This window comes from Salvelinus namaycush, chromosome 8, assembly GCF_016432855.1.
Source record: "Salvelinus namaycush isolate Seneca chromosome 8, SaNama_1.0, whole genome shotgun sequence".
NCBI lineage: Eukaryota > Metazoa > Chordata > Actinopteri > Salmoniformes > Salmonidae > Salvelinus > Salvelinus namaycush.
In genome coordinates this window covers 60362658-60377734 of record NC_052314.1, presented here as the reverse complement: position 1 = coordinate 60377734, position 15077 = coordinate 60362658, and the positions used below count along the sequence as shown (strand labels likewise).

Genomic DNA, 15077 nt, shown 5'->3' with positions numbered 1-15077 from the left:
ACACACACACACGTACACACACACGTACACACACACACACACACACACAAGCATACTGTACACTCAAACACGTACACACACACGTGTGCCATTTTGTTTGGAATTCCCAAAACTCACACACACACAACCTACACACCACTGACCACCCTTCACACATGGTTCTTCCGTTTTGTTGGAAAATCCTTGTTGGTCCTGTTTCCATGCATCCGCGGCCTGTATGACCTCCTGACTGTCTAGCCTAGTCGCTGGGCTGCTTTCACTTCCTCCTGGGCTTTGCTTCTATATGATTACAATTGTATTATTCTCTTGTTTATTATTATTCTGTGTAAAGGAATGTGACCGAGGCATAAAGTATAGCTGTGGAGGCAGGGACTCAAGCCAGAGCCCTCCCTATACTTTGTGTCCATATTGTATTGTAGCTTCACATGGATGTGCCAATAACTACTACTATCAAAAACTGAAGAAGGCAGAGGAAAATCGATTTTCGTTTGGGTTCTTTGATTTCTGATTCTTTTTGATTTGGGCTATTTTGGGACATTGTCATTATTAAATCTCCCTGAAATTAATGACACGTTTTATTTGGGCTTCTTCTTTTGTAGTGTATGGTGCTTTTTGATTCCTTTTTGCTCTCTACTCAATTTCCATTTCCAACATTTGTATTTCTGACATCCTCTCTTACTTGACTTAATTAAGGCCAAATTCATATTTTCTTTCAAATTCTTCAACGGTTAACGAGGTTAACGAATGGTTCTTCACGAGGCTTCTATCATTCATGTGAAATTACAGCATCTGTGCATTTCACAGGCCTGTCTAACTGTCTGATGTCACACTGTTGGTTATATGTTAAGTTCACCAGAAACCTTTTCATTTTGGTTGGTTATCTACCTGTTCATCTAAATCGGTTTATGTTGATTGTTCATTTGTTTGTTCTCATCGAAAAACTGAGAGGGGTGATCTCGAAAAAGGAGGACACAGTCACGCATGTGTTCACACACACACACACACACAATGCTGAATCACAGAGAAGCACCTACATACAGACACACACCACAATGTTGATATGAGATACACAAGTGCACTCACACACTCTCCCTCCCTTATTCTCACCTATGCATGCACGCGCACACACACACACACACACACACACACACACACACACACACACACACACACACACACACACACACACACACACACACACACACACACACACACACACACACACCCTCAGCCACACACACTCCCCCCTTCCCCATACACACATAACCCTCCTATGTGTGAGTGTGTATTAACTCTCCATACTCTGGTCTGCTACAGAGGGCTGCCCAGGCCTGTGTAACAACAACGGCCGCTGTACCCTGGACCAGAACGGATGGCACTGCGTCTGCCAGTCCGGGTGGCGTGGGGCGGGATGTGACGTTGCCATGGAGACCCTCTGCACCGACGGCAAGGATAACGAAGGAGGTGAGACATACAGAAAACTTTCTTGTCCATTACGTTTTCATTTGTCTTTGGCTCTGGGTTACATTACGTTGTATGCCAGACATTTTCATTAGAAGTCACTTCCAGTACAGGGAGTTCATACATTGGGACTGTGCGTATTGTGTGTGATCCTTGCTGGGATTGAACCCACAACCACATGATATGTGGATCTCTCCACTCTGTAAAGCTCAGGCTGAAGAAGGCGGTGGCGTCACTCCTATAGAGGCCTGTTAAATAAAGACATAAAAGAAGGAACAAGTCACGTCCTGATTAGTTTTGGGAGAGGGGGATGAGGGAGGGGTGGGGGAGGGACGAGGTAGGGGTGCGTCAATCGCGGAGGCAAGGTTTTTATCACTCCCCCCCCCCTCCCCCCCGCCCAGTGGCTGCTGGTCGCCAGATGTACGCCGAGCTTTTAATAACCTAACAAAGGCGAATGGCAGCCTTTCATGAGCTCCACGTCCTACCTCCCTCCTTTCTTCCACCGCTCTTTTCCCTCTCCTCCTCTCCTCCTTTCCTGTGGACGTCACCTGTGGGAGACGGAGCAGATCTCATTCCCGCACAAAGGCCTTGGAAAACAGCAGGCAGGCAGGCAGGCAGGCAGGCAGGCAGGCAGGCAGGCAGGCAGGCTGTTGAAGTAGCAGAGAGAACTCTTTCTCCTTCTTTATTTCTCTCTCTTTCTCTCTATCCCTCTCCACTTTCCTTCTTTCTCACTCACTTACTCACTCTCTTACTTTCTCTTCCATTCTATTTCTCTCTCTGTCTCTCTCTCTCTCTCGCTCTCTCTCTCTCGCTCTCTCTCGCACTCTCTCTCGCTCTCTCTCGCACTCTCTCTCGCTCTCTCTCACTCTGTCGCTCTCGTTCTCCCTCCCTCCCTCCCTCCCTCCCTCCCTCCCTCCCTCCCTCCCTCACTAACCTACCTAACGGTGAGACTCCAACAGCATATTTAACCTACAGTTATCCCATCCAAGGCACCAGTCAGGATGGAGGAACCAGGCAGTTTGTCACCACAGCCAGGGGTTAGAGGTCGACTAATAACTTTGAACAACTGGGCCTGCTATTCGCTCTCACAGGAACACAGCCAATCACATTCTGAAAGCCCAACCGAATACAGCCAATTATAACAACATATACCTTTGACCACTAGACAAAAAGAGCTACTGGAGGTAGATTTGTTTTTAACTTGGTTAAAAGTATTTTGTTAGTGAATATGGTATATGGTATATGTATATATGTATATGGTTCCTTTAGAGTTATCAGAGAGAATCTGATCTGGATCCCATTCCTTACTCCTCCTGTTTGCCTCTTCATAACTCTCTATCTCTCTCAGACGGCCTGGCTGACTGTATGGACCCAGACTGTTGCCTCCAGACATCCTGTCAGACCCAGCCGTACTGCCGCGGCTCCCCGGACCCCTCTGACATCATCAGTCAGAGCCCGTCCAGCCTGATGCCCCAGCATGCCGCACGCTCCTTCTACCAACGCATCCGCTTCCTGGTTGGACCAGAGGGCAGCCACGTGATCACCGGGGACAACCCCTTCAACAAGAGGTGAGCATTCTCATTTCACCTTTATTTGAACAGGTTAGTGTGTGTGTGTGTGTGTGTGTGTGTGTGTGTGTGTGTGTGTGTGTGTGTGTGTGTGTGTGTGTGTGTGTGTGTGTGTGTGTGTGTGTGTGTGTGTGTGTGTGTGTGTGTGTGTGTGGAGGGCTGTGGCGGTCATGACATTTTGGCAGCCGGTTATTGTCATGCAAAAAACATTGATGATTTTATAGTAAGAAGAATAGAATTGTTTTTTGCCCATTCAAGAGTGAGTGCGAATATGAAATGACTCTGTTGAGCGTAAAAGGGATCATTTAAAAGAGGTCCTATACACTAGATTTAGAGTTATTTGTCAACTTTAGTTGTGAATGATACTAACAAAAATGTGTTAGACATCATAACATGTATGGGCTGCATTGTGTGATTATAGGCTACTAATGATTTGAGGAAGTCGCAAAAAAGCTTGTGCCCCTGTTCCTTGCCTCAGGCTGCACAGGCTGTTCTCTCATCAAGTGATCATATTTTCAACCATCAGACTATTCTCAATTGAATCTTGTCTTTACTAATATGTCAAATTAGTTTCAATTTAAAATGGCCCATTATGAAATGGGCAGGAACAGAAGCTGGGGGAAAATACATGGAGGCCGTTTTCCTGACGGTTACTTTCTTCAACCAGGCTACTCCGGTTATTTCACTCCATGCATCAACAACTGTTTGAGGAGCATGCAGCCTCTAGCTGTGCGACAAGTGATATTCTGCCCAATCTCTGTATGCCATGGGATCTCCAGCCCTGTTCCTGCAGCTACCCAGTGCTTACTTTGGGAAACCAAGTGACATCTGTTCGGGAACATCGATAGTAACATGTTTTCACAACAAAACATATTTCATTCCTTACTTCAGTTGTGTTTTAAGAAAAAAATGCCTAGCTACTGGAGCTTCGACAACGTTATTTCAATGTTATTCTATCGGGCCGCTGGAACGTTTGTTGCGCTGAGAAAGGAATGAAGGAGAGAGAGGAGGACATAGGACATGGAAATGCATGGTTCTGTAGCTAAAGGTAATGTGTCTATTAATTATAAAAATATAAAAAATGCCCAATTACTAGGCTATTCCAAATCAAATACAAATTCACTATAATTGTAAGCTAACTGTAAGCTGCCCTGCACAATGAGTGAACCAACAGCATCGCCTAGGGCTTTACGTTCTCTACCAGACTCATGGATATAAAGTTTATAACGTAGCGTAAGGTAACCAGTCCATCCAGTATGCATAATAATACAGTCCACACTCAAAGGTGATTAGTAGAATTTGTTCAATTTTGGAGTACAGGCTGGACCAATTATGTACCAAAGACATCTTAAATCAGTTTTGTTTAGTGTTTTTCTGCCATGCATAATATGCGGTAGGCTATGTATTGTATAACAGCACAAGGGCTTGGGCTCATAGGCATATGCATAAGCTCTAATATCCGTATGTGCGTTTTGAATGAATCATCACCTTAGAAAGCGCTGTCCATTTCATTGTGTTAGGCTTTGAAACAACATCCACAACGACCACAGTTTTCCACTCAGTTTCAACCTGCTGTTGAACTTCGGAGTTTTAAAAACACTATACTGTTTTGATGATAAGTGTTTGATGTGATTTTCGATTGCGTTTGGTTAGAGGGACAATAGAGCTCTGAGTACCAGGCCATTAGCGACCTGATGGTCGTTAGCGAGTTGGGAACTACCAACGCATGTCCAGAGTGCAAGACCCTACCATGGCCCTTGGTGTGTGTCCGTCTGTGTGTGTGTGTGTGTGTGTGTGTGCGTGTGTGTGTGTGTGTGTGTGTGTGTGTGTGTGTGTGTGTGTGTGTGTGTGTGGGTGTGGGTGTGGGTGTGTGTGTGGGTGTATGTGTGTGTGTGTGTGTGTGTGCCTTGGTGACAACCAGCCAGGTGGACTCAGTGGTCTATAACAATGTTGTCTATAACCATTAAAGTTTGTTTCTCCATACTGGACAACAACATGAGTCATATACCATGACCAGCTTCAGTTATGGTCATTCTCAAAGGTCTTATGACTGTTTAACCTTGAACGTTGCTTTAATTCAGTCCAGAGTACCGTGCACGTTTGTGATTGTTCACAATCACAGTTGATCTAGAACCAAATAGATTTCAATAAGAGCAGGACTAACCAGCCGGTAGGGATTAGCTTATATTTAGAAAGCAAACTTAATTTCCACACAGCGATAACAGAGTTAAATAGAGATGTTAAACACGGTGCTCACTGGAGAGAACAGAACAGTCTGATCATCTGATAAAGCAGGAAGAAGTGTGGAGAAATGAGAGGACGGAACAAACAAATAAGGAGAGAGGGAGGTGGACAGAGAGAGATGAGCGAGAGATAGAGATGGAGGAAGACAGAGACATGGAGAGCGACAGGGAGACAGAGAGAGACACAGAAATATGGAGTGAGAAAGAGAGAGGGATGGAGGGCGAAAGAAAGATAGATATATGGAGATAAAGGGAGAGAGTCAAGTTCACATCTGTCCCGTGTTAGACCCACCGATCCGGGGGCTTTGTTTAGCCAGTAGTGCTAACACAGAACATGTGTCTGAACATTTCCTTTAGCCTCTGCCAGCCTGCCATCCAACACACACACACATGATCCGCAGTAATCCCCAACCAAACAACAACCCCTCAGCATCAACATGTGAACAAACAAGGCTCTCATAGACCCGCTCTGCCTCTTCTCATCCTCATCCATCTCTTCTCCTCCTCCTCATCCATCTCTTCTCCTCCTCCTCATCCATCTCTTCTCCTCCTCCTCATCCATGTCTTCTCCTCCTCCTCATCCATGTCTTCTTCTCCTCCTCATCCATCTCTTCTCCTCCTCCTCATCCATCTCTTCTCCTCCTCCTCATCCATCTCTTCTCCTCCTCCTCATCCATCTCTTCTACTCCTCCTCATCCATCTCTTCTCCTCCTCCTCATCCATCTCTTCTTCTCCTCCTCATCTATCTCTTATCCTCCTCCTCATCCATCTCTTATTCTCCTCCTCATCCATCTCTTATCCTCCTCCTCATCCATCTCTTATCCTCCTCCTCCTCATCCATCTCTTCTCCTCCTCCTCCTCATCCATCTCTTCTCCTCCTCCTCATCCACCTCTTATTCTCCTACTCATCCATCTCTTCTCCTCCTCCTCATCCATCTCTTATCCTCCTCCTCATCCATCTCTTCTCCTCCTCCTCATCCATCTCTTCTTCTTCTTCTCCTCCTCATCCATCTCTTCTCCTCCTCATCCATGTCTTCTTCTCCTCCTCATCCATCTCTTCTCCTCCTCCTCATCCATCTCTTCTTCTCCTCCTCATCCATCTCTTCTCCTCCTCCTCATCCATCTCTTCTTCTCCTCCTCATCCATCTCTTATTCTCCTCCTCATCCATCTCTTATCCTCCTCCTCATCCATCTCTTCTTCTCCTCCTCATCCATCTCTTCTCCTCCTCCTCATCCATCTCTTCTCCTCCTCCTCCTCATCCATCTCTCCTCCTCCTCCTCATCCATCTCTTCTCCTCCTCCTCATCCATCTCTTCTCCTCCTCCTCATCCATCTCTTCTCCTCCTCATCCATCTCTTCTCCTCCTCCTCATCCATCTCTTCTTCTCCTCCTCATCCATCTCTTCTCCTCCTCCTCATCCATATCTTCTCCTCCTCCTCATCCATCTCTTCTCCTCCTCCTCATCCATCTCTTCTTCTCCTCCTCCGTCTGGGTGTATTGACATGCCACTCTCCGTCAACAGAGACAGAGAGCTCGTCGTTTAGTAGGAAAATGACATTCGAGCGAGAGACTGGAATGGAGATATTATTCAGGGTGGCAATTCATTCAAAAGAGACATACTCAATAAGGAAGTACAGATGTAGCATTTTAATTTGAGCCAGTTTGATACAGCAGGAAAACAATCCAGCATCAGCAGGAAATGTGAATATACAAATAATGGACATTTTTGTAGGGGGAATTGCAAACTTCAGAAGCCTTTTTAATCCTCAAATACACCACAAGTTCTAAATTTCCTGCGTTGTAGTAACGTGCTCCTGCAACATGGTGATCAAATTAAGACCCTACATCTGTAGTCTATGATTTTTTCCATTGCGGCGCAGAGCAGACATCCTGTAAGTTACTGTCTGCAGCACAAGAAGGACAGGAAAGAGCAAAAACCTGTTTACACCTACATTATTATTGACTTCTCCAAACCTCCAATTGAAATAGACTCTCTGCTTTAAGAGCAGGCATTACCTATGCTTTCTGACAAGGTTATTGGATAAAAACACATTGGATGCCGGTGTGTGTCTCAACTTCCTACACTAAAGCTTTATTTTCCTTTGTCTGCCATAATAGTTTAGCAATACAATGGCAGAACATTTTCATTTCAGCCAGTGGAGTTTGTTTAAATGCAATCCTTTGGCTCCCTTATACAGGTTATAGTTACTGGGAATAAGGAGTCTGAATACACTGTGAAGTATGTTGTTATTCCTCTTCATGGATCGTGACGGGCCAAATTAGGCATGTGGCCACGAACGCTTCACTACTTTATGTGGTGGCTCACACACACACACACACACACACACACACACACACACACACACACACACACACACACACACACACACACACACACACACACACACACACACAGACACACAGCTGAATTTAGATAAGACCGCTTCTTTGCCACGCTTCAGCAAACTCCAGACGACGGAGACGAGCGATGGAGCTTAAAGCTGCAGTATATTAAGCAGGAAGACCGACCCCCATCCTCTCTCTTGTTTTAGGTGTCTCCCTCAGTGTTTTTATATTGCACACAGATTTCAAGCGGATTAACGCTCGTGGGCTAGTTGATCTTGGCTCTGTCAACTCCCCTTATGGCCCTGTTCTGTGTAGTGATGTTGTGGTCTCGTGGTCAAGGGCCCGGTTAATTGGTCCACTGACTGGGGTTAGCAGGGTTGAGGGTTCAAATCCCAGGTGCCGGGCCACAGCTGTGGAGCCCCGGGTGCGAGCCGGTATCCTGAATGACTTTGGTGAGAGGCCAGCTGGCGGCTAGAGACTAATCTATCTGATAAGAAGTACATGGAGGACATCCTGGACTGGACTGTGGTGTGGTGTCCAGCCCAGTGTTTAAAAACTCAGGGTAAAAGACAACATCCTCAATTCTGAATGAATTAAAACCTTTATTGCCAGAAAATGAATTTCAGACAGCAGACATGGACGTAACAATCAGTGCCAGTACAAAATGTACAAATATAATTTAGAGAAAATTAATACTTTGTATTTTACAGAGGTGACAGTGACACTGATGTTTTTGGTCACGACACTGACACATTCTAACTCCAAGGCACATTCCTTGACATGCAACCATTTAAAAAAAGGAAATATCACCCGTCAGTTACTGAGGCGCTGCCTGTTGCCCACAGCAACCATTGTCATGCTTATTATGAGAGAGAGAGAGAGAGAGAGAGAGGTGTGTGCCAGTGGGAGGTGAAAGGTTAAGGGTTAACTAAAGGTTTCATTCCGTCATGCACCAGAGTAATGATAATACCAGAGTACTGATAATACCAGAGTACTGATAATACCAGAGTACTGATAATACCAGAGTAATGATAGTACCAGAGTAATGATAATAGCAGAGTAATGATAATACCAGAGTAATGATAGTACCAGAGTACTGATAATACCAGAGTAATGATAGTACCAAAGTAATGATAGTACCAGAGTAATGATAGTACCAGAGTAATGATAATACCAGAGTAATGATAATACCAGAGTGATGATAATGCCAGAGTAATGATAGTACCAGAGTAATGATAGTACCAGAGTAATGATAATACCAGAGTAATGATAGTACCAGAGTAATGATAATACCAGAGTAATGATAATACCATAGTAATGATAATACCATAGTAATGATAATACCAGAGTAATGATAGTACCAAAGTAATGATAGTACCAGAGTAATGATAGTACCAGAGTAATGATAATACCAGAGTAATGATAATACCAGAGTAATGATAATACCAGAGTAATGATAATACCAGAGTAATGATAATACCAGAGTAATGATAGTACCAGAGTAATGATAGTGAAAGTTGTGTGTGTGTGTGTCTCTCTCTTTCTCTCTACAGGGTGATTCAATGCTCCGCTACTGATTAGTACTCAGTGAAAGCTGTAATGACCTGGGAAGGGGAGCTATAAGTAACACACCTGGGAAGGGGAGCTATAAGTAACACACACACACACACACACACACACAGTAGCTATATCCACAGGACCAGACCCATTGATTATAAACTAATCTAAATGGTCCACCGCGAGCCGGGGGGGGTGTGTGTCTGGATCTGGGTGTGTGTCTGAATGTTTGTTATTTGACCGAGGCCAAGATTTGCACGTAGCACTGTACAGTGTCATACTTTGGTGTTTATGTGCTGAGTGAAAGTTATCTCGTGTGTTATTTCCTGTCAGTCCTCTAGTGTGATGTGTATCTCAGGATATCTCTGTCTCTGTCTCCGCGGCGTCTCAAAGCTGCAGTGTACAAAATAACAACGTCTCGAAGTAGATCATCTCTATGTGTTGTTTCTCCCCAGCCTGGTGTCCATCATCAGAGGCCAAGTCCTGACGGCAGACGGAACCCCCCTCATAGGAGTCAATGTTACCTTCGTCCACTACCCCGACCACGGATACACCGTCACGCGCAAGGACGGCATGTAGGTCGACGTACACACACACACACACACACACACACACACACACACACACACACACACACACACACACACACACACACACACACACACACACACACACACCACGGACTCTGGTCTTCCTCACCACTGACACCTCATACCGTATTTGATTTATGTTGTGTTTTCAGGAGGGGTTGATTTAATCATCATGAGTGTGTCTGTGTGTGCATATATGCGTGAATGTTTTTCTGTTCATCGGTGAGTGTGTGTGAGAGAGAAACCGCAACGTGCTTCTTCTCCCCTCCCTCTACAACTCTGTCTCACAGATCTCCCAAAATCATCTCTCTCATGCAAATGTAATCTCAGCAGCTTCCCCCCAATGAAAAAACACACACTCTCTCTCTCACACACACACACCCCCCCCCCCCCCCCCAATGAAAACCCTGCCCCTGCGCCATTTAAATGTGAACTGGGGGGCTGTTTAAAATGCATTGGTTATACAAAGGCAGAATCAATTAGCCTGCGTCATTCTAGCGCAGGGCACACACACACACCTCCACTACACCCTGCCCCCCACTCCCGGTGCTCCAGTGTTATTACAGCGAGTGTTCCTGCAACCCTCCTCGACACCAACCAGGAAATAGGAAACTCAGGCCGAGTCACAAATAGCACCCTATTCTCTATATAGTGCACTACTTACTTCCCATAAGGGTCTGGTCAAAGTTAGGGCACTAGATAGGGAATAGGATGCCATTTGGGACAGAGGCGCAATCACTCCCAGGCCCCAGCCCCATCAGTACCTTTTATTACACCACCTGCGCCCAATTAGATTGTAAAGCAGGGGTGTTAAGGGCAAAAGTGCAACCCGTGATATTTGGTGCTCCCTGCCTCATTGAGAGGAGGCTCTGTGTGATTGCTGGGAGTGTAATAGGTTGAATCTCTAGGGCGAGGCTAAGCTGCTAGATTGCAATAGGTGTGTGATGGCGACCGCTGTGGAAAATTGAATACATGAAGTTGCACGATGTTCCACACTGCAGGTTACGATGTATCCAGCCACTATGTCATGCCCCTGTTACTATAGACTAAATAAAATGGAATAATTTATGTTGTTGTAATAGGCTGAATATACTGCCATGCCACTGCTAAAATAGGCTGAATATACTGCCATGCCACTGCTAAAATAGGCTGAATATACTGCCATGCCACTGCTAAAATAGACTGAATATACTGCCATGCCACTGCTAAAATAGACTGAATATACTGCCATGCCACTGCTAAAATAGGCTGAATATACTGCCATGCCACTGCTAAAATAGACTGAATATACTGCCATGCCACTGATAAAATAGACTGAATATACTGCCATGCCACTGCTAAAATAGGCTGAATATACTGTCATGCCACTGCTACAATAGACTGAATATACTGCCATGCCACTGCTACAATAGGCTGAATATACTGCCATGCCACTGCTACAATAGACTGAATATACTGCCATGCCACTACTAAAATAGACTGAATCAACTGCCATGCCACTGCTACAATAGACTGAATATACTGCCATGCCACTACTAAAATAGACTGAATCAACTGCCATGCCACTGCTAAAATAGACTGAATCAACTGCCATGCCACTGCTAAAATAGACTGAATATACTGCCATGCCTCTGCTAAAATAGACAATCAAAGCTCTTAGAGTCTTACCCAGAAAGATGGCCGGTAGCCTAGTGGTTAGAGCATTGGGCCAGTAACTCAAATCCCCGACTTGCCAAGGTCAAAATCTGTCGTTCTGCCCCTGAACAAGGCAGTTAACCCACTGTTCCTAGGCTGTCATTTTAATAAGAATGTGTTCTTAACTGACTTGCCTAATTAAATAAAGGTGAAATTAAAAATGTAAAAAATAAATTAATAGTCAAACATTGGCAGTAGAATGGCCTTACTGAAGAGCTCAGTGACTTTCAACGTGGCACTGTCGTAGGATGACACCTTTCCAACAAGTCAGTTTGTCAAACTTCTGCCCTGCTAAAGCTGCCCTGGTCAACTGTAGGTGTTGCTATTGTGAAGTGGAAACGTCTAGGAGCAACACCAGCTCAGCCGCGAAGTGGTAGGCCACACAAGCTCACAGAACGGAACCTCTGAAGTGCGTAGCGTGTAAAAATCCAAACTTCCTCTGGAAGCAATGTCAGCAGAAGAACTGTTCGTTGGGAGCTTCATAAAATGGGTTTCCATGGCTGAGCAGCTGCACACAAGCCTAAGATCATCATGCGCAATACCAAGCGTCGGCTGGAGTGGTGTAAAGCTCACTGCCATTGGACTCTGGAGCAGTGGAAACTTGTTCTCTGAAGTGATGAATCGCGCTTCACCATCTGGCAGTCCGACGGATTAATCTGTGTTTGGATGATTCCAGGAGAACACTATCTGCCCGAATGCATAGAGCCAACTGTAAAGTTTGGTGGAGAAGGAATAATGGTCTGGGGCCTTTTCATGGTTCAGGCTAGGCCTCTTAGTTCCAGTGAAGGTAAATCTTAATGCTACAGCATACAATGAAATTTAATCTGGACGATGCTGTGCTTCCAACTTGGGGAAGGCCCTTTCCTGTTTCAGCATGACAATGCCCCTGTGCATAAAGTGAGGTCCGTACAGAAATGTTTTGTCGAGATCTGTGTGGAAGAACTTCACTGGCCTGCACAGAGCCCTGACCTTAACCCCATTGAACACCTTTGGGATGAATTGGAACCCCAACTGGAACCCCAACTAATCGCCCAACATCAGTACCCGACTTCACTAATGCTCTTGTGGCTGAATGAAAGCAAGTCCCCGCAGCAATGTTCCAACATCTAGTGGAAAGCCTTCCCAGAAGAGTGGAGGCTGTTATAGCAGCAAAGGACATATTAACCATATTAATGTCCATGATTTTGGAATGAGATGTTTGACGAGAAGGTGTCCACATACTTTTGGCCATGTAGGGTAAATAACAATATATCTGGTCATAACAGATTGAATGCTGGTGTCGCTGCTTGTCTGTGCTTGCATGAGTGTGTTCTTCTATCTATGCACTTTCTGTATGTGTTGCGTGTGTGTCTTCACACTTCACCCCACCAGCCCCCTCCAGACACAGAATATAGGACAGGACTTAGGGGACCTTCTCTCTCTTCCACTCGGATGGATCTCCCTATAGGCCTGCTACATGTTAAAAGACAAAGTTAGCTAGCCAAACGGAGCTCTCTCTCACCACACACACACACACACACATCCAATAATAATTGGCCCCATCATCTTATTTTCAGTACAGGGGAAAGAACAGAAACATGTTTTGTTCTGAGAAAGGAAGAGGGAGAGATATAGCAGGGAGAGGGAGTGGGAAAGAGAGAGAGAGAGAGAGAGAGAGCCTCATGTTAGACAGACTAGACAGGAGAGACAATTAGAACAGGACAGTCTGATCACCCTTCATCCTCACTCTACCTCCATCAGTGTCAAAGATACAGAGATCTCTGTCTCCGGGGCCCAAGAACAACCAGGAGGAAATGTGTGAACATGTAAAATGTCCTTTCTACTGTCTGTGTGTGTGGGCTGAAGGGGGATGTGTGTGCGTGCCTGTGTGTGTCTGTCCATCCGTCCGTCCACCTGTCTCTCTGTGTGAATGTACATGCCTGTGTGTTTCCGTCACCACCTCTAACCCCATCTCTCTCCATCTCTCTCCACCTCTCTCCACCTCTCTCCATCTCTCTCCACCTCAATCTCCATCTCTCTCCATCTCTCTCCACCTCAAACCCCATCTCTCTCCATCTCTCTCCACCTCTAACCCCATCTCTCTCCACCTCTAACCCCATCTCTCTCCATCTCTCTCCATCTCTCTCCACCTCAATCCCCATCTCTCCATCTCTCTCCACCTCAAACCCCATCTCTCTCCATCTCTCTCCACCTCTCTCCATCTCTCTCCACCTCAATCCCCATCTCTCTCCATCTCTCTCCACCTCAAACCCCATCTCTCTCCATCTCTCTCCACCTCTAACCCCATCTCTCTCCATCTCTCTCCACCTCTAACCCCATCTCTCTCCATCTCTCTCCACCTCTAACCCCATCTCTCTCCACCTCTAACCCCATCTCTCTCCATCTCTAAACCCATCTCTCTCAACCTCTAACCCCATCTCTCCATCTCTCTCCACCTGTAACCCCACCTCTCTCCATCTCTCTCCAACTCTAACCCCATCTCTCTCTACCTCTAACCCCATCTCTCTCCATCTCTCTCCACCTCTAACCCCATCTCTCTCCACCTCTAACCCCATCTCTCTCCACCTCTCTCCACCTCTCTCCATCTCTTTCCAACTCTAACCCCATCTCTCTCTACCTCTAACCCCATCTCTCTCCATCTCTCTCCACCTCTAACCCCATCTCTCTCCACCTCTCTCCACCTCTCTCCATCTCTCTCCAACTCTAACCCCATCTCTCTCTACCTCTAACCCCATCTCTCTCCATCTCTCTCCACCTCTCTCCATCTCTCTCCATCTCTCCAGGTTTGACCTGTTGACCAACGGTGGGGCCAGTCTGACCCTGAGTTTCGAGCGGGCTCCGTTCCTGATACAGTACCGCACCGTGTGGATCCCCTGGAATGTCTTCTATGTCATGGACACCCTGGTCATGAAGAAGGTGAAATATAGTTGATAAAGATATTGAATTCAATTGAATTGTGTTTAATTGAATTAAATTAGATCATATTGAATTGTATTGAATCTTATTGAATTATTTTGTATTTAACTTAATCATATTGAATTGTATTGACTCATATTGAATTGTATTTCATCGTATTCAATTGTATTGAATTGTATTACTCATATTGATTTGTATTGACTCGTCTTTAATCATATTGAATCGTATTGCAGGAGGAGAATGACATCCCCAGCTGTGACCTGAGTGGTTTCATCAGGCCCAGTCCTGTCATCGTGGCCTCTCCCCTCTCTACCTGCTTCAGGTCCTCACCAGAGGATGGGCCCATCATACCTGAGACACAGGTGAGACATACACATCATCATACACACATTATCATCATCATACACACATTATCATCATCATCATACACACATTATCACCATCATCCTACACACATTATCATCATCATCATACACACATTATCATCATCATCATACACACATTATCATCATCATACACACATTATCATCATCATACACACATTATCACCATCATCATACACACATTATCACCATCATCCTACACACATTATCATCATCATACACACATTATCACCATCATCATACACACATTATCATCATCATATACACACACAGACACACAGACACACACACACACACACACACACACACACACACACA

General features: G+C 45.3%; 1 protein-coding gene across 1 annotated transcript in view; it reads left to right on the top strand.

Annotated features, from left to right (window-relative positions):
• tenm3 (teneurin transmembrane protein 3) overlaps nt 1–15077 on the top strand; it is a 164466-nt gene that overhangs the window by 83621 nt on the left and 65768 nt on the right. Inside the window, exons 11-15 of the mRNA XM_039000275.1 lie at nt 1318–1464; nt 2810–3029; nt 9631–9750; nt 14244–14376; nt 14610–14738. Of these exons, the coding sequence (XP_038856203.1) occupies nt 1318–1464; nt 2810–3029; nt 9631–9750; nt 14244–14376; nt 14610–14738 (749 nt within the window). The remainder of the gene's footprint in view (nt 1–1317; nt 1465–2809; nt 3030–9630; nt 9751–14243; nt 14377–14609; nt 14739–15077) is intronic.